The sequence below is a fragment of the Chlorocebus sabaeus genome, chromosome 6 (genome assembly GCF_047675955.1).
Source record: "Chlorocebus sabaeus isolate Y175 chromosome 6, mChlSab1.0.hap1, whole genome shotgun sequence".
Lineage (NCBI taxonomy): Eukaryota > Metazoa > Chordata > Mammalia > Primates > Cercopithecidae > Chlorocebus > Chlorocebus sabaeus.
Genome location: NC_132909.1, coordinates 49,064,129 through 49,087,878, shown reverse-complemented (window position 1 = coordinate 49,087,878; position 23,750 = coordinate 49,064,129). Strand labels below are relative to the sequence as shown.

The 23,750-nt window shown below is 52.7% G+C and overlaps 2 protein-coding genes across 3 annotated transcripts; both read left to right on the top strand.

Moving 5' to 3' along the window:
* Positions 1-640: 640 nt before the first annotated feature.
* Positions 641-9,563, top strand: MRI1 (methylthioribose-1-phosphate isomerase 1). 2 transcript variants are annotated; one of them, XM_037992373.2, is made up of 6 exons: positions 641-868; positions 954-1,192; positions 4,340-4,428; positions 4,541-4,717; positions 4,818-5,042; positions 7,080-9,563. In XM_037992373.2, the coding sequence occupies exons 1-6, from the start codon at positions 641-643 to the stop codon at positions 7,238-7,240; spliced, it is 1,119 nt and encodes a 372-aa protein (XP_037848301.2). In that variant the 3' UTR covers positions 7,241-9,563. The 2 variants fall into 2 exon arrangements, with proteins under 2 accessions (XP_037848301.2, XP_007993674.3); XM_007995483.3 differs by lacking the exon at positions 4,340-4,428 and adding an exon at positions 1,992-2,167 and having other exon boundaries at positions 645-868.
* Positions 9,012-13,756, top strand: C6H19orf53 (chromosome 6 C19orf53 homolog). The gene is made up of 3 exons (XM_007995482.3): positions 9,012-9,848; positions 9,926-9,981; positions 13,345-13,756. The coding sequence occupies exons 1-3, from the start codon at positions 9,752-9,754 to the stop codon at positions 13,489-13,491; spliced, it is 300 nt and encodes a 99-aa protein (XP_007993673.1). The 5' UTR covers positions 9,012-9,751; the 3' UTR covers positions 13,492-13,756.
* Positions 13,757-23,750: the final 9,994 nt, after the last annotated feature.

The following is a 23,750-nucleotide window of genomic DNA, read 5'->3' as shown; positions in this document are numbered from 1 at the left end:
TTGAAACTGAGTCTCGCTCTCACCCGGGCTGGAGTGCAGTGGCGCAATCTCGGCTCGCTGCAACCTCTGCCTCCTGGGTTCAAGTGATTCTTCGGCCTCAGCCTCCCAAGTAGCTGGGACTACGGGTGCCTGCCACCACGCCTGGCTAATTTTTTGTATTTTTAGTAGAGACGGCGTTTCACCATGTTGGCCAGGCTGGTTTCGAACTCCCGACCTCGAGTGATCCACCGGACTCGGCCTCCCAAAGTGCTGGGATTCCAGGCGTGAGCCTCAGCGCCCATCCTGCATGTTACTTTTGAATGAAACCGAGCAGAAAATGGCCCAGAAACAGCCGTGCATCCATCAAGGGGCACACGACCCCCCACTGCCTCCCCCTCAACCTTGGAGAAGGAAGATCATTTAACAAATTCTTTCATTTGAACACTTGATGTTACCTTGCCACTGGGGATACACCCCGGTAACTCTAGACTGCAGGATGCTAAACACAGGGCCTGGTATCCAGTAGGCGTCCCATAAATGCTGCCACTTTTGTGGTCCCGAGGAGGAGGCTTACTCCGTCCGCCTTTGGCGGGAGACGTGCAGTGGGTTCGGCCACGTGGACGGCGAGTCCTGGGAACCTGTGGGATCGGGTTGGATGCGCATGCGCATGTCCCTTTTTCCGGGGGAGGCCCCGCCCCCTCAAGTGCGCGCAGAACTCCCACTCCTCGTGAGTTGTGCTGGGCTTAGTTACTGCACCATGACGCTGGAGGCGATCCGCTACTCGCGGGGCTCCCTGCAGATCCTAGACCAGCTGCTGCTGCCCCAGCAGAGCCGCTACGAGGCGGTGGGCTCGGTGCGCCAGGCCTGGGAAGCCATCCGCGCCATGAAGGTGCGGCGGGACGGCGGGGCGGCGGGGCTGGAGGTGGGAATGCGCCAGCGCCTGCAGCCTCCGACGCCTGAATCCCTCCCCGCAGGTGCGGGGCGCCCCGGCCATAGCCCTGGTGGGCTGTCTCAGTCTCGCCGTGGAGCTGCAGGCGGGCGCCGGGGGTCCAGGACTCGCCGCACTCGTGGCCTTCGTGCGCGACAAGCTGAGCTTCCTCGTCACCGCCCGGCCCACCGCTGTCAACATGGCCCGCGCCGCCCGCGACCTGGCTGACGCTGCAGCCCGGGAGGCCGAGCGGGAGGGCGCTACGGAGGAGGCGGTCCGGGAGAGGTACGGGGATCTGGTACCAGGCACTGTGCTGAGCAGGAATCATATTGACTCTTTTTAAGTACAGTGACCCATTATACAGATGGGGAAACTGAGGCACGGCGCCCTTAAGTCCTTTGTCCAGGGCCCCAGAGATGGGGCCCGGAGTCTAGCCTGGTCAGCCTGGCCCGGAAACCCAACTCCTTAATCGTGCCTCCCCTGAATACGCCCAACCCCTTATCCGCCCTTGGAAGCCCTTTTTAGTGTCACCTTGTCCTCTTGGTTTCTGCTTTTGAGGAACCTTTTTTCCTGTCCTGGTCCCCTTCCTGCCATCTTTTCCCCCCCACTTCCCTTCTGCTCCAGCCCCTCCCTGCAATGTCACTTTACCCCACGAAGCTCAGTCCTGCCTTACAGCCTTCGCACGTGCCATTGGTGTAGGCCAGGTATCCATAGCGCCCTCCTCCACCATCCAATATGATCCAGCTCACCCACTGCTCTCTGCAGCCACTGCTTTCTGCGTAATTCCACCGTCTTTTCCTTCATTTTATTATTCATCAACTGGTTCCCTCACCCCAGTGTCAACTCCATAGAGATTTTTTTGTCGTGTTTACTGCCGAGTCACACTGGAACTGCTCGGTAAACATGTGTTTGGATGAATGAATGGAGTGACACTTCGGTGGCCGTGGCGGAAGGGTCCAGGCCCCACAGCAATGAGAGGCTTTGAGCAGGAGGGTTCCAGGACAGCAGCGCTGGGCAGAGAGGAGGGGTTGGCCTGGGCCCCGGGGCCTGGTGGCTGGTGCTGAAAACTCCTTGTCGGCCCCAGAGTGATCCGCTGCGCCGAGGACATGCTGGAGAAAGACCTCAGAGACAACCGAAGCATTGGGGACCTGGGAGCCCGCCACCTCCTGGAGCGGGTGGCCCCCAGCGGTGGCAAGGTGACTGTGCTGACCCACTGTAACACCGGTGCTCTGGCCACTGCTGGCTATGGTACAGCCCTAGGTGAGAGGGCCTCCTCAGGGGGTAGGGGAGGGCCTTCTAGGACCTTTTTTGGATACAAGAGAAAGAATCCCAAACCCCAACCACTTTCTCCACAAAAAAATGTGAAGGTATTAGTTCTAGTACAGAAACACTTATACGGTTGGCTTCAGGTATGGCTAGATCAAGGGGCTCAACCAGTAGCATCAGGACCTGTCTATCGCTGTTCTTCAGCTCTGCCCTCCTTCATCTTCAGGTTCCATGGGCTGGCAGGGGGGTGTTAGGGTTCAAATCAGGAGGAAAAGAGCCTCCTGTACTAGAAAAGTATCTCAGGGGTCCACTAGGGCCAACTGCCCATCCCAGAGCAGTCATTCGATGGGCGCTGCCTGAGCCATATGCCTAGAGCCAGGGCAGGACATGGACTCCAAGAGGAACTGGGGAGAAGGGAGTGAGCAGAGAAAGATCAGGTAGCTGTGACCAGGAGACAGGGGGAGTGGGCTGTAGGGGGCCAAGGCAGCAGATTCCACTTGACCCTAAATCCCCCAGGAAATTTCCCTACCTGCCTGAGTCCCACCTTCATCCCTGGGAACCGAGGCCTTGATGGCAAGACCTCTGCCTTTGATTCATTCACTCACACAGCATTTAGTAAGCACCTGCTGTGCTCAGACACTTCCATTTGCTGGGGACGCAGCAGTGAACAAAACAGACAAAACCTCTGCTTTCAGGGGTCCCAGGCAAGCAGCAGGAACAGTCAACAGGCAAGATAAATACAGTCATCCTTCAATATCCATGGGGGACTGGTTCCAGGACCTCCCACAGATACCAAAATCCATGGATGCTCGAGTCCATAATATAAAATGCCATCATATTTGCATAACCTATGCACATCCATATATATATTTTTTGTTTGTTTGGTTTTGGTTTTTTTTTTAGACAGTCTTGCTCTGTCGCCCAGGCTGGTACAGTGGCATGATCTCAGCTCACTACAACCTCTGCCTCCCAGGTTCAAGAGATTCTCATGCCTCAGCCTCCTGAGTGTCTGGGATTACGGGCGTGAGCCACTACACCCAGCTAATTTTTATATTTTTAGTAGGGACGGGGTTTCACCATGTTGGCCAGGCTGGTCTCGAACTTCTGACCTTAGGTAATCCGCCAGCCTCGGCCTCCCAAAGTGCTGGGATTACAGGCATGAGTCACCACGCCCAGCCCACCCCTATATTTTAAAACATGTCTAGATTGTATATCATAGCTAGTACCATGTAAATACTATGTATATTGTTGTTATTGGCTAGGCGTAGTGGCGGTGCAGGCCTGTAATCGGGAGGCTGGGGTGGGAGGATTGCTTGAACTCAGAAGTTCTAGACCAGCCTTGGCAACATAGCAAGACCCCATCTCTATTTTTAAGCCTGTAATGCCAACACTTTGGGAGGCCAAGGCAGGCAGATCACTTGAGCTTAGGGGTTCAAAACCAGCCTGGGCATCATGGCAAAACCCCATCTCTACAAAAAATACCAAAATTAGCTAGATGTAATGGTATGTACCTGTGGTCCCAGCTATTTGGGAGGGGGCTGAGATGGGAGGATTGCTTTTTATTTATTTATTTATTTTGGAGACAGAGTCTTGCTCTGTCACCCAGGCTGGAGTGCCATGGCACGACCTCGGCTCACTGTAACCTCTGCTTCCTGGGTTCCAGCGATTCTTTTCAAATATTTTCAGTCCACGTAGTTGAGTCCATGGATGGAGAACCCACAGAAAAGGGGGACTGCCTGTACACATGAGGTGTTAGAAGGTGGTAAATGCTGGGGCCACGCGCGGTGGCTCAAGCCTGTAATCCCGGCACTTTGGGAGGCCGGGTGGATCACGAGGTCAGGAGATCAAGACCATCCTGGCTAACATGGTGAAACCCCATCTCTACTAAAAATGCAAAACATTAGCTCAGCATGGTGGCGGGCGCCTGTAGTCCCAGCTACTAGGGAGGCTGAGGCAGGAGAATGGTGTGAACCCGGGAGGCAGAGCTTGCAGTGAGCAGAGATTGTGCCACTGCACTCCAGCCCGGGTGACAAAGTGAGACTCCATCTCAAAAAAAAAAAAGTGATAAATGCTAAGGACAGAGAGCAGGACACTGGAAGTGTGGGGATTGCTATGCAAAACTAAGAGATCAGAGAACGCTTCACCGAGAAGGTGTCCTTTAAACAGACGTGAAACAGAGGTATGCGAGCATTGGGAAGAGCGTACCAGGCAGAGAGAACTGCCACTGCGAAGGCCCCTGGGTGGGACTGTGCTTGGTAAGCCTTGGGCAATCCACACCCAGTCTAGGAGCCTGCACCCCTAACCAATGGACCACTTTGTCTGTTTGCCCCTCCCCGGGGCCTTTTCCTGGTGTGCGGGGACCCGAAGGTGTGATCCGCTCACTGCACAGCCTGGGCCGCCTGGAGCACGCCTTCTGCACGGAGACCCGGCCCTACAACCAGGGAGCCCGGCTGACAGCCTTTGAGCTGGTCTATGAGCAGATCCCCGCCACCCTTATCGCCGACAGCATGGTGGCTGCCGCCATGGCCCATAGGGGCGTGTCAGGTAAGCAGACAGTAAGTCCTGGAGGGTAAGCCCTGGGGGCGGGGCTCTGGGGTATGGGGCCAGGTAATGACCCCCAACTTCTCATGCACCCCCTCCCCAGCCGTCGTCGTGGGAGCTGACCGCGTGGTTGCCAACGGCGACACAGCTAACAAGGTGGGCACCTACCAGCTGGCCATTGTCGCCAAGCACCACGGCATTCCCTTCTACGTGGCTGCCCCCAGCTCCTCATGTGACCTCCGTCTGGAGACCGGCAAGGAGATCATTATTGAAGAGCGACCAGCCCAGGAGCTGACTGATGTTAACGGGGTCCGGATTGCAGCACCTGGTAAGCCGCCCCCTCAGAAAGGCGACACCCCAGCTTCTGGGCACTTCATGGAGGCAGATGATATGCAGGGACTTGTCATCCTTCTGGAACATAGACAGCTCCTACAAGCCACTTTTTCTTCTTTTTTTTTTTTTTTTGAGATGGAGTCTTGCTCTGTCCCTCAGGCTAGAGTGCAGTGGTGTGATCTCAGCTCACTGCAACCTCCACCTCCCAGGTTCAAGCAATTCTCCTGCCTCAGCCTCCTGAGTAGCTGGGACTACAAGTGGGCGCCACCACACCCGGTTAATTTTCGTATTTTTTGTAGAGATGGGATTTCAACATGTTGATCAGGCTAGTTATAAACTACTGACCTCAAGCAATCAGCCTGCTTCTGCCTCCCACAGCGCTAGGACTACAGGTGTGAGCCACCATGCCTGGCCCAAGCCGCCTCTTCTAACAGATGCATCCTGGAGGTCAGATCCAACATCAGAATTTACAACTAACCAGTTATATGAATGGTCTTGAACAACTGTCTTGCTATTCTCCACTTAGGTTTTCTTTTTTTTTTTTTTTTTTTTTGAGACAGAGTCTTGCTTTGTCGCCCAGGCTGGAGTGCAGTGGTGCATCTCGGCTCACTGCAAGCTCTGCCTCCCCAGTTCACACCATTCTTCTGCCTCAGCCTCCCAGTAGCTGGGACTACAGGTGCGCAACACCACGCCCAGCTAATTTTTTTGTATTTTTAATAGAGACAGCGTTTCACCGTGTTAGCCAGTATGATCTCGATCTCCTGACCTCGTGATCCACCCGCCTTGGCCTCCCAAAGTGCTGGGATTACAGGCGTGAGCCACCGCGCCCGGCTCCACTTAGGTTTTCTTAAGAGGAAATAAGAATATCTGCCTGGCCATGTGTTGGTAAAGAAAAACCAAGAAAGCTTGCAGTGAGCCGAGATTGCACCACTGCACTCCAGCCTGGGCGACAGAGGAAGACTCTGTCTCACAAAAAAAAAAACAAAGAAAAAAGGCCGGGCACAGTGGCTCACGCCTGTAATCCCAACACTTTGGGAGGCTAAGGTGGGCGGATCACCTGAGGTCAGGGGTTCGAGACCAGCCTGGCCAATGTGGTAAAACCCCGTCTCTACTAAAAATACAAAAAACATTAGCCGGGCGAGATGGCAAGAACCTGTAATCCCAACTACCTAGAAGGCTGAGGCAGGAGAATATCTTGAACGTGGGAGACACAGGTTGCAGTGAGTTGAGATCATGTCACTGCACTCCAGCCTAGGTGACAACGGCAAAACTCCATCTCAAAAAAACAAAAAACAAAAAAACAGCCAGGCATGGTGGTGCACGTCTGTGGTCCCAGCTGCTCAGGAGGCTGCGACAGGAGAATCGCCTGAACCCAGGAGGCAGAGGTTGCACTAGGGCAAGATCACACCACTGTACTCCAGCCTGGGTGACAGAACGAGACTCTGTCTCAAAAAATAATAATAATTAAAAATAAAACTAAAAAAATAAGTGGGATAGGCCAAGCATGGTGTATCCTATAATCCCAGCACTTTGAGAGGCTGAGGCGGGCAGATCACCTGAGGTCGAGAGTTCGAGACCAGCCTGACCAACATGGAAAAACCTCATCTCTACTAAAAATAGTGGCCGGGCATAGTGGTGCATGCATGTAATCCCAGCTACTCAAGAGGCTGAGGCAGGAGAATCGCTTGCGCCCAGAAGGTAGAGGTTGTGGTGAGCCGAGATTGCGCCAGTGCACTCCAGCCTGGGCAACAAGAGCAAAACTACATCTCACAAAAAATAAAAAAATAAGTGGGATAGATGTGTATAGGACTGTGAATTCTCCTTGGGGAGTGACAGTCTAAGAGCGGTGGTGAATCTAAACTTACTATTGCATACAATGTCCATGCCTGCATGTACTTTTGAGGTGAGAATCCTTAGGTTCTCAAGGACTCCCTAATGCCAAGAACCACTGTGATAGAAACAGGTGACCACAACCTGAGAACTGTCACAGAAGCAAATTCCTGCCTCCTTGCTTCCCCTCTCTCCCCTGCAGGGATTGGAGTTTGGAATCCTGCCTTCGATGTCACCCCCCATGACCTCATCACTGGCGGCATCATCACAGAACTGGGGGTCTTTGCCCCTGAGGAGCTCCGGGCAGCCCTAACCACCACCATCTCTTCCAGGAATGGAACCCTAGATGGACCCCAGATGTAACCAACACAGCTCTCCCTAGCCTGCCTCTCTAGGTTTTTTAATACATTTCTTGAACGGCTACCCAAAAGCTGACCTTCTTGCCCCTGACCACACTTGTTCCTAGTGCAGGGAGCTCAAACAGGGCCTTCCATCTAAAGCCCAGCATCTAGAGCCAGGCTGCCCAGATTCAAATCCTGACTCCGCCACCTTTTCCACTGTATGATCTTGGGCAAGTCACTTCGCCTCTCTGTGCCTTGGTTTCCTCATTTATAAAATGTCGATAACAGGCTGGGCGCAGTGGCTCACGCCTGTAATCCCAGCACTTTGGGAGGCCGAGGCAGGCGGATCACGAGGTCAGGACATCGAGACCATCCTGGCAAACACGGTGAAACCCCGTCTCTACTAAAAATACAAAAAATTAGCCGGGCGTGGTGGCAGGTGCCTGTAGTCCCAGCTACTTGGGAGGCTGAGGCAGGAGAATGGCATGAACCTGGGAGGTGAAGTTTGCAGTGAGCCAAGATCGTGCCACTGCACTCCAGCCTGGGTGACAGAGTGAGACTCCGTCTCAAAAAAAAAAAATTAATTAATTAATTAATTTAAAAAATAATAAATGTGGATAATACTAGTACCTCCCTCTTAAGGTCAGGGCTGGAGCTAGGGTGACACCTCCAAGGCAGAATTTTAAGAGGACATCAAAAAAGCTCAGCAACCAAGATAAAAAATATTTTAAAGTAATATTTTGTTTTGGGTGGTTTTTTTTTTCTTGAGACAGAGTATCACTCTGTCGCCCAGGCTGGAGTGCAGTGGCGTGATCTCAGCTCATTGCAACCTGTGCCTTCCCGGTTCAAGCGATGCTCGTGCCTCAGCCTCCTGAGTAGCTGGGATTACAGGCATGCGCCACCATGCCTAGCTAATTTTTTTATTTTTAGTAGAGACATGATTTAACCATGTTGGCCAGGCTGGTCTCGAACTCCTGACCTCAAATGATCCCTCGCACCTCAGCCTCCTAAAGTGCTGGGACTACAGGCATGAGCCACTGCGCCTGGCCTTATAGCAGTATTTTTTAAAAATCAAAATTAATGTAAAAATCCATGATGAGGCTAGGCTTGGTGACTCATGCCTGTAATTCCAGCACTTTGGGAGGCCAACGTGGGAGGCTCGCTTAAGCCCAGGTGTTTGAGACCAGTTTGGGTAACATAGCAAGACCTTGTCTCTACAAACAAAATTTTTAAAAAATGAGCTGGGCATGGTGGCTCACACCTCTAGCCCCAGCTACTCAGACTGAGGTGGGAGGATGGCTTGAGCCCAGGAGTTCAAGGATGCAGTGTGCTTTGATTGCACTACCGCACTTCACTCTAGGCAACAGAGTGAGACCCCATCTCTTTGAAAAAAAAGAAAAATTGGGCCGGGCGCGGTGGCTCACGCCTGTAATCCCAGCACTTTGGGAGGCCGAGGCGGGCGGATCACAAGGTCAGGAGATCGAGACCATGGTGAAACCCCGTCTCTACTAAAAATAGAAAAAAATTAGCCGGGCGCAGTGGCGGGCGCCTGTAGTCCCAGCTACTCGGGAGGCTGAGGCAGGAGAATGGCGTGAACCCGGGAGGCGGAGCTTGCAGTGAGCCGAGATTGCGCCACTGCACTCCAGCCTGGGCGACAGAGCGAGACTCCGTCTCAAAAAAAAAAAAAAAAGAAAAATCCATGATGAACAAAACAAAAAAAAATATTTTTTTGAGACAGGGTCTCGCTCTGTTGCCCAGGCTGGAGTATAGTGGCACCATCTCGGTTGACTGCAACCTCCGCCTCCTGGGTTCAAGCGATTCTCCTGCCTCAGCCTGCCTAGTAGCTGGGATTACACAGTCCGGCACTATGCCTGGCTAATTTTTGTATTTTTATTAGAGACGGGTTCACCATGCTAGTCATGGCTGGTCTCGAACTCCTGACCTCAGGTGATTCGCGCACCGCGGCTTCCCAAAGTGCTGGGATTACAAGCATGAGCCACCAAGCCCGGCCTAAATAAATATTTGAAGAGGCTGGAACCTTGCACTTGTGCCTTGAGCTTACTGACCTCAACACCCTGGTTCCACTCTAATTTTACTTACAAAATTATGCTGCCGGTCTGCAGGATGTAGTTTGACAATTCGATTATTTTGGATATTAAGATATTTTTTAAGTCTTGAAAATATTGTTTACAATTATCAAAGTTTTTGGACCTTCTTAAATTCTGCACCAGAGGTGAGTGCCGCACCCTAAACCTAGTCTGAGTTTTTATGTGTAAAGATCATAAAACGTTGTAAGTTTTCTAAAACACATAAGCACTCAATAAACGTTAGCTTTATCATTGTCACCTTTTTGTTCGTAACGTTTGAAAACTGGCTGTGATCCACTACGCTTACGGGATACTGTCTCTTTAACTCTGTGCCACATTGTATCCCGTGAGTTCTTGCGTTTTTCCGCCCCGCTGTATCCCATGGTTCCCTGTGCCTTCCGGCTACTACCGCTTACAGCCACGCCTCTTCCGTTGCGTACCGGATCATGGCGCAGGGGCAGCGCAAGTTCCAGGCGCACAAGCCCGCAAAGAGCAAGACGGCAGCGGCGACCTCCGAAAAGAATCGGGGCCCAAGAAAAGGCGGTAAGGAGCGGCCCGGGGACTTGCGGGCGAGGTGGACCCGCGGCTTCCAGGCCTCACGTGAGCTCATCTTTCCCCAGGTCGTGTTATCGCTCCCAAGAAGGCGCGCGTCGTGCAGCAGCAAAAGCTCAAGAAGGTGTGCGGGGGCGAGAGATGGATCCGGGAGGGCGGCGAGCAGCGAGGGGTGGAGCCCGGAGGACGGCGAGGGGCGAAGGGTGGAACCCGGACGACGGCGAGGGGCGAGGGGTGGAGCCCGGGGGTCGGTGAGGAAAGAGGATGAATCCCGGGGACGAGCTAGGAGCGAGGGATAGAGCCAGGGGCCGCGTTAGGAGCGGAGGATGGAGCCCGGGGCGCAGAGGGGCAAGAGGTGGAAGCTGGCGAGGGATAGGGGTTGGGGGACGTGCTAGGGACGAGGGATGAAACCTGGAGGACTCCCAGCTCTGTGAGCCTCCCTTTTCTTGCTTGTGCAAGGGGTGCAGGAAAACCACTTACCATTTCAACAGGGCCTCGTAGAAGCAAGACCTGCGGCGCAAAACGTGTTCCAATAACGTCAGCCTCTTGCTCTTACTGTTTTCTTTAATGGAACTCAGGAAGGGAGCGAGGTGACATGGGAAGGGAATTGAAAGCCCAGCTTTGTAAACTTCCAAGAACAGCAGAGGGCTCAAAGAAGTGTGAGGTGCGTTGGTTATCGTAATTTTTTTTGAGTCAGGATCTCACTGTTGTACAGGCTGGAGTGCAGTGGCCCCTTTATATCTCACTGCAGCCTCAGCCTCCTGGACTCAAGCAATCTTTCCGTCTCAGCCTCCCGAGTAGGTAGGATTGCAGGTGCGCGCCAATACACGGCTAATTTTGTTTTGTATTTTTGGTGGAGACAGGTTTCACTGTGCTGCTCAGGCTGGTCTTGAACTCCTGGCCTCAAGCCATCCTCCTGCCTCTGCCTCCCAAAGTGCTGGGATTACAGGCGTGAGCCACCCTGTGGTGGTTTTTAAGTGTAACATTTATGTGTAGATGGGTGAGGTTGAACTTGTAAAGAAGTTGGAAAGAGATTTAAAACTGGTTTTGGTGGGAGTCAAACCTGGGTTTGAATTGTACTCAAACTGGTTTGAAACCGCCCAGTGATCTTGAGCAAATTGTTTCGTCTCCCCAGAGTGTCGGTTTCCTCAGAGCTGGGTACCCAGCGGCCCGCTTACCTCCATGGGGTGGAGAACCTCATACTCAGCATGTCCAAAACCAAGTTCCTGATCGTCCCTTCCCATTCTGCCCTCCTCCACCTGTGATCACTTCCTTCCAAATGCCATAGATCATCCTTGAATCCCTCCTCTCTCTCACATCCCGGTCTCATCCCATCCATTTTGCCCTTAGTTTTTGTTTTGTTTTGTTGTTTTGTTTGAGATGGAGTCTCGGTCTGTCGCCCAGGCTGGAGTGCAGTGGTGTAATCTTGGCTTAGTGCAACCTTTGCCTCCTGGGTTCAAGCGATTCTCCTGCCTCAGCCTCTGGAGTAACTGGGATTACAGGCGTGCGCCACCATGCCCGGCTAATTTATTTTTATTTTATTTATTTTATTTATTTATTTTGTATTTTTAGTAGAGACGGGATTTCACCATGTTGGCCAGGCTGGTCTCGAACTCCTGACCTCATGATCTGCCCGCCTCAGCCTCCCAAAGTGCTGGGATTACAGGCATGAGCCACTGGGCTCGCCCCTATTTTGCCCTTAGAATCAATCCAGAATCCACCTGCCTCCCACCTCCTTGGCCCCTACCTGGTCCCACCCACATCATTTCCCACTTGGACCAGTGCAGCTACCTTCTCTCTGGATCTCCTGGATCCCACCTTGTCTGGATCTCTGGGTCTCCTGGATCCTACCTTGTCCTCTCACAGAAGCCAGAGAGTGCCCATGAGCACCTGAGTCGGCTCCTTCCCTCCTTGGCTCAGAATCCTCCATGGCTTCCACCTCACCCAGGAAAAAGGCCCAGTCCTCACTCAGCCCCAAAGCCCTGCAGAATCTGCCCTCGTCTCCTTCCACCCTCTCTGCTCACTCCCTCTAGCCTTACTGGCCCCTGGCTCCTCCCTCCCGGAGCCCTTGCTGGGCTCCTTGTCCCACCTCAGAACTTTTGCACTGACTGTTTCGTCTGCCTGGATTCCTCTCCCAATAATCCACACTGCTGCCTTCTTCCAGCTCACTTCAGAGAGTTCTGCCTTGATGGTGACCTGTACCCATTCCTCCTCACTCCTGTTTCCTTTTTGTCAAAGCAGCACTTACCATCCTTTAACAGTGTAACGTATTACGCCACTGACACTTACATTGTCCCGGTACACGCACTGACTTCCGGCTCCATGACCCCTGCGCCCAGGTACCTGGTTAGCTGTCCCAGTGCTGGTGATTGTGGTCATTGGAACTTTTTTTTTTTTTTTTTTTTTTCTTGAGATGGAGTTTTGCTCTTATCTCCCAGGCTGGAGTTTGGTGCTGCGGTCTGGGCTCACTGCAACCTCTGCCTCCTGGGTTCAAGCAATTCTCCTGCCTCAGCCCCCCGAGTAGCTGGGATTACAGGCGCCTGCCACCACACCTGGGTACTTTTTGTGTTTTAGTAGAGATTGGGTTTCGCCGTGTCGGCCAGCCTGGTCTCAAGCTCGTGACCTCAGGTGATCCACCCGCCGTGGCCTCCCAGGGTACTGGGATTACAGCCACTGCACCCAGCCGGAACTTTTTTTTTTCTTTGAGACAGGGTCTTAACGCTGGTCCCCAGTCTGCAGTGTAGTGGAACGATCATAGCTCACTGCGGCCTGGACCTCCTGGACTCAACCACCCAAATAGCTGAGACAACAGGCACGCACCACCACACTGTGCTAATTTTTTATTTTAGTACAGATGTGGTCTCGCTATGTTGCCCAGGCTGGTCTCAAGTTCCTGGGCTCAAGTGATCTTCCTGCCTCGGCCTCGAAAAGTGCTGGGATTACAAGCTTGAGCCACCACACCCAGCCCGTTGGAACTCATAGCGGCAGGGCAGGGGCAGTCTGGGAAAGGCGACTGAGCCACCAGTTTGGGGTTCACACTGCTGGTTTTGTCCCATGCCTGTGCCTTACTTGCCAGCTGCCTTGCCCACCCCTCAGATCCTCAGCTTGCTGTCTGCAAAGCAGAGATGACCTGGGGCAGAGGAGGCGCCCACCTAACTGGGACCAGAGGCTGTGGGCGCGCTGGATCCCATCCGGTTTAGGGACCTGGGCAAGCAGTGCCTCCTGGCTGCAGCAGACTGTCCCCATCCGTAAAACGGGCATGAGCAGAGGTTTAGAAGTCAAGGTGCAGAGGTGAGGATGTGTGTGTGTGTGGAGGCCCCGGAGAATGCAGGACTTAAACCCCAGCCACCAGACCCACAGTCAGGGGCAGTTCGAGGGGACAGTTGCTGATCTCACTGCCTGCGAGCTGTAGCCGGGAAGAGGGTGGCTGGTCAGGCCCTCTCTCAGCCCCAGGTCACAGTCTGACTGCCCTGTGCGTGTCCCTCAGAACCTAGAAGTCGGGATCCGGAAGAAGATCGAACATGACGTGGTGATGAAAGCCAGCAGCAGCCTGCCCAAGAAGCTGGCCCTGCTGAAGGCCCCGGCCAAGAAGAAAGGGGCGGCTGCCGCCACCTCCTCCAAGACACCTTCCTGAGGACGCTGGCCCCAGCGCAGGCCAACATCCCACCCCCTACCTCCATGTGGGATCTTACAAGTGATCCCACAGGCTGCACTGTCAGGAAGAGGACCCCGTCCTCCAGCACTGGGCTTCACCTAGAACTTGAGTGGGGGCCAAGGGTGCTGAGAACCCAGCAGTGACCAGGAAGATACAGTCACCAACTTCATCTGTCTCCATGCCCCTTCCCAGGTCCTGCTTCTATAGGTTTAACCCAGAACAATAAACCTGGCTTTGTCATCCCTCTTGCAGTCCTGTGTTCCGGTGAGCAGGCCAGGTGAGCCCACAAGTCTCCATGAGTGACGTGGCCCGGCGTGCCCCACCCCACGCCACCGCCTTTAGCAGTCACATGCCCAGGGGACAACTGGGCTTCTGCACCCCCAGCCCTGAGCCTGAGAGCCGGGAAAGAGTCTTTCCTCCATTTAACCCCCGGGTGACTCACTCCCTCCTCCTGGCCAGTCCTCAGCCCTGGGGACACAACCAGAGTCAAGCTGGACATCAGTAGGTCAGATGCCACCTCACAGGACCAAGGTGCTGATTAAACCGGAATGCATTTGGAAACCACGTGGTGCTACCTGGATAAAGAGTGCCAACTGGCCGGGCGCGGTAGCTCAACCCTGTAATGCCAGCACTTGGGAGGCTGAGACGGGCAGATCACGAGGTCGGGAGATGGAGACCATCCTGGCAAACACAGTGAAACCCCATCTCTACTTAAAAAAAATTACAAAAAACTAGCCGGGCGAGGTGGTGGGCACCTGTAGTCCCAGCTACTCGGGAGGCTGAGGCAGGAGAATGGTGTAAACCCGGGAGGTGGAGCTTGCAGTGAGCTGAGATCCGGCCACTGCACTCTAGCCTGGGTGACATGAGACTCCGTCTCAAAAAAAAAAAAGTGCCAACTGTAAGGGAGTCAGGACAGCCAGCGGTAGCACTACCTGTCAGCCAGGCCGCACTGTCGCCCAGGCTGGAGTGCAGTGGCACAATCATAGCTCGCTGCAGCCTCCATCTCCCAGGCTCAAGTGATCTTCCCACCTCAGCCTCCCGAGTAGTTGGAACTACAGGCATGCACTACCACGCCCAGCTGATTTATTGCTTTTTGTAGTGGTGGGGTCTTGCTAAGTTGCCCAGGCTGGTCTCAACCTCATGGCCTCCAGTGATCCTTCTGCCTCGGCCTCCCGGAGTGCTGAGATTACAGGTGTGATCTACCACGCCCCACCAGTTCTAATGCTTTATACATGTCATCTAGCAGGATGCCCTGTGTAGGTCCTGCATAACATTCCAGAGTAGAATTAAACCTGTAGTTGGCAGAGTCCCGATCCATGCTCTCAGCTGGCCCTCTGCTACCTGTCACTGTCACAAGAGCAGAATTCACTTCTGCCCATCCTGGGGTTCCTCCACCTCCAAATTGTTTGAGCCTGTTGTTCCACACAGTACGTATGGAATATTCTGGGATCTCTGGTCTGATGACCTTTTCTCCCTCTGCTGGATCCAGGTCAAGGTCATAGCACAGGGAAAAGATGGGCTGTCATCAGGGTGATACTGAACTGCTGTCTTTGGGGAGTGGTACCTGTGCATACAGTCAGCTTCTACCCTGAGACGGGGCAGGGTAACTGGTTCCCTAGTATCTTACCCTCTCCTGGCCACCTCACCTACCAAGGAGACAGAGGTGCTGGGTCACCAGCAGCTGCCCCCAAACCCCATCCCAAGTGTGTTTTCTGGGTTCCACACAGTGACAGTCAAGACTGACAATGGTTTTTTTTGCTTGTTTTTGTTTGTTTGTTTGTTTTAAGACAGCCTTGCTCTGTGTAGTCCAGGCTGGAGTGCAGTGGCATGATCTTGGCTCACTGCTACCCCCACCTCCCAGACTCAAGCGATCCTCACACCTCAGCCTCCTGAGTGGCCGGGATTATAGGCATGCGCCACCACGCCCAGCTAATTTTTGTATTTTTAGTAGACGTGGGGTTTCACCAATGTTGGCCAGACTGGTCTCAACTCTTTTTTTTTTTTTTTTTTTGAGACGGAGTCTCGCTCTGTCGCCCAGGCTGGAGTGCAGTGGCCAGATCTCAGCTCACTGCAAGATCCGCCTCCCGGGTTCACGCCATTCTCCTGCCTCAGCCTCCCGAGTAGCTGGGACTACAGGCGCCCGCCACCTCGCTCAGCTAGTTTTTTGTATTTTGTAGTAGAGATGGGGTTTCACCGTGTTAGCCAGGATGGTCTCGATCTCCTGACCTCGTGATCCGCCCGTCTCGGCCTCCCAAAGTGCTGGGATTACAGGCTTGAGCCACCGCGCCCGGCCTGGTCTCAACTCTTGACCTCAAGTGACCCACACACCACAGCCTCCCAAAGTGCTGGGATTACAGGCTATTTTTTTATTTAAAGGGGAAAAACAGTTCAGTGGTTCTTCAGTAAATTCATTCTGGAGTTACCATATGACCCAGCAATTCCGCTCCTAGGTGTATTCCCAGAAGAATGGAAGACAGGTGTGTTCACTTGTAGATTTGCATATCCATGTAAATAGCAGCACTACTCACAATAGCTAAAAGATGGACACAGACCAGACCAGGTGCAGTGGCTCACACCTGTAATCCCAGCACTTTGGGAGCCTGAGGCAGGCAGATCATGAGGTCAGGAGTTCAAGACCTGCCTGACCAACAGGGTGAAACCCCGTCTCTATTAAAAATACAAAAACTAGGCTGGGCACGGTGGTTCACACCTGTAATCCCAGCACTTTGGGAGGCCTAGGTGGGCAGATCACCTGAGGTCAGGAGTTCAAGACCAGCCTGACCCACACAGAGAAACCCCATCTCTACTAAAAATACAAACTTAGCTGGACTTGGTGGTGCATGCCTGTAATCCCAGCTACTTGGGAAGGCTGAGGCAGGAGAATCGCTTGAACCTGGGAGGTGGAGGTTGTGGTGAGCCAAGATTGCACCATTGCACTCCAGCCTGGGCAACAAGAGCAAAACTCCGTCTCAAAAAAGAAATACAAAAATTAGCCAGGCGTGGTGGTACACACCTGTAATACCAGCTACTCAGGAGGCTGAGGCAGGAGAATCGCTTGAACCCAGGAGGCCGAGGTTGCAGTGAGCGGAAAATGTGCCATTGCACTCCAGCCTGAGTGATAGAGTGAGACTCCATCTCCAAAAAAAAAAAAAAAAAAAGTGGACACAGCCCACATGTCCATCTCCAGATGAAGGGATCACCTGAGGTCTATCCTTCAATAGAAGAGTCACCCTTAGGGAGGAAGGCCAAGTGCAGTGACTCACACCTGTCATCCTAACTATTTAGGAGGCTGAGGCAGGAGCATCACTTGAGCCTGGGAGTTGAAGGCTACAGTGAGCTATGATCTCACTGCTCTACTCCAGCCTGAGTGACGAAGCCAGATCCCGAGTCTTAAAAAGGGATGAAGCACTGATACAGAAAACTACCAGAATGAGCCTGAAAATAAACTTAAGTGAACAAAGCCAGACAAAAAAAAAAAAAGGCTGTATTTTGAATCATCCCACTTAACATGAAATGTCCCAAACAGGCAAATCCATGGGAGGAGAAAGCAGATAAGTGATTGCCAGGGGCTGAGGGAGCGGGAATGGGGTTTCTTTTCAGGGGGGATGAAAATGTCCTGGAGTCAGAAGTGATTGTACAACATTGTGATTATACTGAACTGTACACTTTAAAATGGCGCATTAGGCCGGGCGTGGCGGCCCACGCCTGTAATCCCAGCACTTTGCGGGGCCAAGGCCAGTGGATCACTTGAGTCCAGGAGTTTGAGACCAGCATGGTCAATATGGCAAAACCCCAACTCTACTAAAAATACAAAAATTAGCCGGGCATGGTGGTGGGTGCCTGTAATCCCAGCCACTTGGGAGGCTGAGGCAGGAGAATCACTTGAACCTGGGAGGCGAAGGTTGCAGTGAGCCAAGATGGTGCCACTGCATACCAGCCTGGGCAACAGAGTGAGACATGGTCTCAAAAAATAATTAAAATGATGAATTTTACCACCACCACCCCGCCCCACCCAAACATGCAGAGAGAAATTCCATTAAAAAGTCCTAACTTAGCATCTTGTAAAAGCAGGAATTGCGGCAGTGGAGGCAGCCTCAGATGGAAAGACTGAGTAGTCTGGCATTTCCCAAGCTGCCAGGAAGGCCCCGCCCTCATTGTTTCTGGCGGGGCAGGGAGGGGCTGGAGGATGAATGAGGCCCAGATCCCAGACTGAGGGTATAAGGGTAGCTCTTTATTTTCTGGGCTTCCCTTTCACAGCCAATCCCGGCCTCTGTTTAGGGCCGGGGATTGGCTGTGCCAGCTCCCAGGGCACACATCCTTGAGCCCCACCCAGGGAACCTGGTTTCTCTGGCCATTTGCCCACCTAAGGCACTAATTGACTTCTGCCCTTGGTTTTGTTTTATTTTTGTTTGTTTTTTTTTTTGAGATGGAGTCTCCCTCTGTCACCCAGACTGGAGTGCAGTGGCGCGATCTGGGCTCACTACAACCTCCACCTCCAGGTTCAAGCTATTCTGCCTCAGCAATCCCGAGTAGCTGGGACTACAGGCACCCACCACCACACCCAGCTACTTTTTTTTTAGCAGAGATGTGGTTTCAGCCAGGCTGGTCTCGAACTCCTGACCTCTGGTGATCCATCCACCTTGGCCTCCCAAAGTGCTGGGATTACAGGTGTGAGCCACTGTGCCTGGCCTGTTTTTTTTTTGTTGTTGTTGTTTGTTTTGTTTTGTTGAGATGGGGTCTCACTGTGTTGTCCAGGCTGGTCTCAAACACTTCTACCTCAAGCAATCTTCCTGCCTTGGCCTCCCAAAGTGCTGGGATTACAGGCATGAGTCACCAACAACACCCAGCTGACTTAAGGCCTCTCAGGTAGGGCCACTTGGCTCATTCAGTTTTTGTTTTTTTTTTTTTCAGAGCAGAATAAAAAAGTTTATTAAAAAGCTTTAAAACAATAAGGAAAGAAGGAAAGTATAACTTGGAAGAGGGCCAGATGGGTAACTTGAGAAATGAAGTTCTCCTCGTTCAGTATTTATTGTGATTACTTTTATTTTTTTTCAGAGACAGCATCTTGGTGTGTCGCGACTGCAGTGATGTGATCATAAGTCACCGCAAACTCAAACTCCCAGACTCAAGTGATCCTCCCACCTCAGCCTCCCAAGTAATTGGAACCACAGGCATGCACCACCACCACGCCCAGCTAATTTTTTTATTTTCCGTAGAGACAGGGTTTCCCTATGTTCCCCGGACCGATTTTGGCCTGAAGCCATCCTCCCACTTCAGCTCCCCAAACTGCTGGGATTATAGATATGAGCCACCACACCCAGCTATTGTGACTACTTCATGCCAACCTCTGTTCTAGGCAGAACTAAGAACTAACATTCAGGCCAGGCGTGATGGTTCATGCCTGTAATCCCAGCACTTTGGGAGGCTGAGGCAGGTTGGTCACTTGAAGTCAGGACTTCAAGACCAGCGTGGCCAACGTGGTTGAGGCAGGAGAATCGCTTGAACCCAGGAGGCAGAGGTCGCAGTAAGCTGAGATGGTGCCACTGCACTCCACCTGGGTGGCAGAGCGAGACTCTGTCTAAAAAAACAAAACAAAAAAAACCTGACATTCGGCCGGGCGCGGTGGCTCACGCCTGTAATCCCAGCACTTTGGGAGGCCGAGGCGGGTGGATCACGAGGTCGGGAGATTGAGACCAACCTGGCTAACACGGTGAAACCCCGTCTCTACTAAAAATACAAAAAATTAGCCGGGCGAGGTGGCGGGCGCCTGTAGTCCCAGCTACTCGGAGGCTGAGGCAGGAGAATGGCGTGAACCCGGGAGGTGGAGCTTGCAGTGAGCCGAGATCGCGCCACTGCACTCCAGCCTGGGCGACAAAGCGAGACTCCGTCTCAAAAAAAAAAAAAAAAAAAAAAAAAAAAAAACCTGACATTCTTGTGACAACAGATAAAAGGGACACCACCAAGTTTGTATCCCCTTTCTATCCAGGCCACCGTCCTCCTTCCCTTTGCGCCCACAGTTCCTTCCCCCCGAGACGTCGCCTCAGAGAAGCCTTCCTTGTCCCCCTGCCCCCAGAAGTGGCCTGTTTGTCTTCTTAGCCAGGGTCACTTTCTGCGACTTTCCTCTGTTTCTACCTTGCTTCTCAAGGGCCCCGACTCTGTTCAGGGCTGTATCTCAAGCACCTAGAACAGCTCACAATAGGCACTCGGTGAGCAGGTGTTTATTGAATGAAGGAACGGTTCCTTCTAAAACCTTTTGTTTCAGTGAATGAGTTATGATTATTCAATAGTTCATTCAGCCTGTTAGCTATAAACACCACACCCTTCCGGAATACCTGATTCATATCATTGTCTTTGAACTATTTTACAACTCTCTAAGTTGTGAGAACTGCTAGCAATACAAAATAGGTCTTATCTACAGACATGCAAATGTCACATCCTGTCCAGCCTAGAGGTTCAGTTGACAACCCTTATTCCCCTGTGGAAAACCCAGTTTGCCTCCATTCACACCTTTGCATGAATAGCCTGACTGGCAAAGTGTCTTTTTCAAGGTCAGGCACCTTGGCTCACAGCTGCAATCCCAGCACCTTGTGTGTGTTTGTGTGTGGATTTTGTTGTTGTTGCTGTTTAAGATAGTCTCCCTCTGTCACCCAGGCTGGAGTGCAATGGCATGATCTCTACTCAGTGCAACCTCCCCCTCCCGGATTCAGGCGATTTTCCCGCCTCAGCCTCCCGAGTAGCTGGGACTACAGGCGCGCGCCACCACACCCGCCTAATTTTTGTATTTTTAGTAGAGATGGGGCTTCACCATGTTGCCCAGGCTGGTCTCGAACTCCTGACCTCAAGTAATCTGCCTACCTTGGCTTCTCAAAGTGCTGGGATTATAGGTGTAAGCCACTGCGCCCGGCCTAATCCCAGCACTTTGGGAGGCTGAGGTAGGTGGATCACTTGAGGCCAGAAGTTCAAGACCAGCCTGGGTAACACAGCAAGACCTTATCTCTGCAAAACATTTTTAAAAATTAGCTGGGTGTGGTGGGGCATGCCTGGAGCCCCAGCTACGCTGGAGATTGAACTGGGAAGATCACTTGAGCATAGGAGGTTGAGGCTGCAGTGAGCCAAGATCGCACCACTGCACTCCAGCTTGGGTAATGCAGCGAGGCCCCATCTCAAAAAAAAAAAAGTATATTTTTCAGACTTGAACATAACATCTGCCTGTTCCCCACATCAGTGAAATTAAGAAAAAAACAAGGCTAGGGGCAGTGGCTCACACCTATAATCCCAGCACTTTGGGAAGTCAAGGCAGGCAGATCACCTGAGGCCAGGAGTTCGAGACCAACCTGGCCAACACGGTGAAACCCCGTCTCTACTAAAAATAAAGAAATTATCCGGGCGTGGTGGCACGCTCCTATAGTCCCAGCTACTCAAGAGGCTGAGGCAGGAGAATTGCTTGAACCCGGGAGACGAAAGTTGCAGTGAGCCAAGATCGCTGCACTGCACTCCAGCCTGGGCAACAGAGCAAGCTCTGTCTCAAAAAAAAATGAAGAGGCCGGGCGCGGTGGCTCAAGCCTGTAATCCCAGCACTTTGGGAGGCCGAGACGGGCGGATCATGAGGTCAGGAGATCGAGACCATCCTGGCTAACACAGTGAAACCCCGTCTCTACTAAAAAATACAAAAAACTAGCCGGGCGAGGTGGCGCGCGCCTGTAGTCCCAGCTACTCAGGAGGCTGAGGCAGGAGAATGGCGGGAACCCGGGAGGCGGAGCTTGCAGTGAGCTGAGATCCGGCCACAGCACTCCAGCCTGGGTGACAGAGCAAGACTCCGTCTCAAAAAAAAAAAAAAAAAAAAAAAAAAGAAGAAGAAGAAACAAAAAAAAAACACAAAAAGAAGAAACAAAGTAAAAAACATTTCTGACCTGGTGAACAGGAAGAAATAAACATTTTAGCACCCATTCATCTTTGTATGTTAAGGGAGTGGTGATTTCACCGTCTTCGAAAAATTAGCTTCCTGGAATCAGAAAGGCAAGGGCCAGGACGGGGTGGCTCTGGATGCCATCTGGCACCGGAGTTGGACACCAGGAGGCGCCTCTAACCGGGGCTAAGCCCACCCACAGGGTGGTGGCGTCCTGACCAGCCCAGGAATCCTGCAATTTGGCTCCCTTTGTGCCTCTGACGCCAGCCCCTTCGAGAAGGACCCCAGGGGCAAGGAAGGGCTTTCAGGCACTACAGGTATGGGGTCTGGAATGTCCACTCACCCATTCTCCCTTCACCTCTCCCCTCGGGCCTCCCCAAACAGCCTCATTTTCCCCTTCACTTTCCTGGGTGACCTTTCCCTCCTGCACTCCCCCCAGCCCTCGTGAGTGCTGGAGCCAGGAGCCCCAGACTCCGGAAGAACCCACACCTTGAGTTCTTTGCCAGGTTCTGCCACATTTTGGCTGTGTGAGCTTCAAGTCCCTTCACCTTTCTGAGCCTCAGCCTGGGGCTGTGGCTCACGCCTGTAATCGCAGCACTTTGGGAGGCTGAGGCCGGCATATCACTTGAGGTCAGGAGTTCAACACCAGCCTGGCCAACATGAAGAAACCTCGTCTCTACCAAAAGTACAAAAATTAGCCGGGTGTGGTGGCGGGCGCCTGTAGTCCCAGCTACTCAGGAAGCTGAGGCAGGAGAACCTGGGAGGCGAAGGTTGTAGTGAGCCAAGATCACATCACTGCACCCCAGCCTGGGCGACAGAGTGAGACTCTGTCTCAAAAAAAAAAAAAAAATTAAAACCTTTCTGAGCCTCAGTTTCTCTATTACATTAGGATCCCCCCACTCCCCCTCAGTGTGAATTCAGGAGCCTAAGGATAAGGGACATACCAGTTTTTTAAATTTTGTTTTTATGTTTTGTTTTGTTTTATTTTTGAGATGGAGTCTCGCTAGTCGCCGAGGCTGGAGTGCAGTGGCGCGATCTTGGCTCACTGCAAGCTCTGCCTCCCGGGTTCACGCCATTCTCCTGCCTCAGCCTCCCGAGCAGCTGGGACCACAGGCGCCCACCACCACACCTGGCTAATTTTTTTGTATTTTTTAGTAGAGATGGGGTTTCACCGTGTTCGCCAGGATGGCCTCTAGCTCCTGACCTCATGATCCGCCCGCCTCCACCTCCCAAAGTGGTGGGATTACAGGCGTGAGTCACCCCACCCGGCAGGACATAGCAATGTGACTAGGAGCTGCGCTTGTGTGCTGGGGGCAGGGCGGGTGGGAACCCAAGTCCTGCCATCCCCCGTCCTCTCTGTCCCTCCCTAAGCTCCCCTCTCCCAGGGACAGGGGGGTCGTTAAATGTGGCTTTTCAAGACAGTTATGGGCCGGGCGTTGTGGCTCATGCCTGTAATCCCAGCACTTTGGCAGGCCAAGGTGGGTGGATCACCTGAGGTCAGGAGTTCAAGACCAGCCTGGCCAATATGGTGATACCCCGTCTCTACTAAAAATACAAAAATTAGCCAGGCGTGGTGGCGGGCACCTGTAGTCCCAGCTACTCAGGAGGCTGAGGCAGGAGAATCACTTGAACCTGGGAGGTGGAGGTTGCAGTGAGCCGAGATCGCACTATTGCACTCTAGCCTGGGCAATAAGAGCGAAACTCTGTCTCAAAAAAAAAAAAAAAAAAAAGGATACAGTTATTCTTGCCTAAGCCTTTCTCTCCTGCCTCCACCTTCCCCCACCTCGACCTGGCACGCCCACTTCTCCTGGCAGGGACCTGACACTTTGCCCATGAACTTCTGTTTCAAAAAGAAAGAAAAGAAATGCAAGAAGGAAATCTTGCCAGCTGGGCATGCCGCAGGGGCTGCGTCGTCACGACCGGGAAGCAAGCGAAGCTTACCCAGCTGGTTTCCTGCCTGAGTCAACGGGGGCTTGGGGTGCTGCAGGGGGCTGGCAGAAGGGAGGGACCCTCAGAAAGCTGGGGTGGAGACATCCACAGAGCTGGGGGTCCTTGTCTCCGCCTTCATCTGAGCCCCCGGGGTAGCCCCATCTCCCACAGGTTGAGAGCACACGTGGTTTGGGGTCAGGAACTGTACATGCCTAGACAGTGAGCTCACGCTGGGCGCAGGCAGGATCAATGTGGCTTCCATTTCCCTAAAGCCCAAGCTTGCTGGCTTTACTGAGAAGGAAGGACGCAAGTGGTTGGAACTACCCCCATCAAACTCCTTTTTTTCCCTTTATTTATTTATTTATTTTTTTTTGAGACAGGGTCTTGCTATATTGTCCAGGCT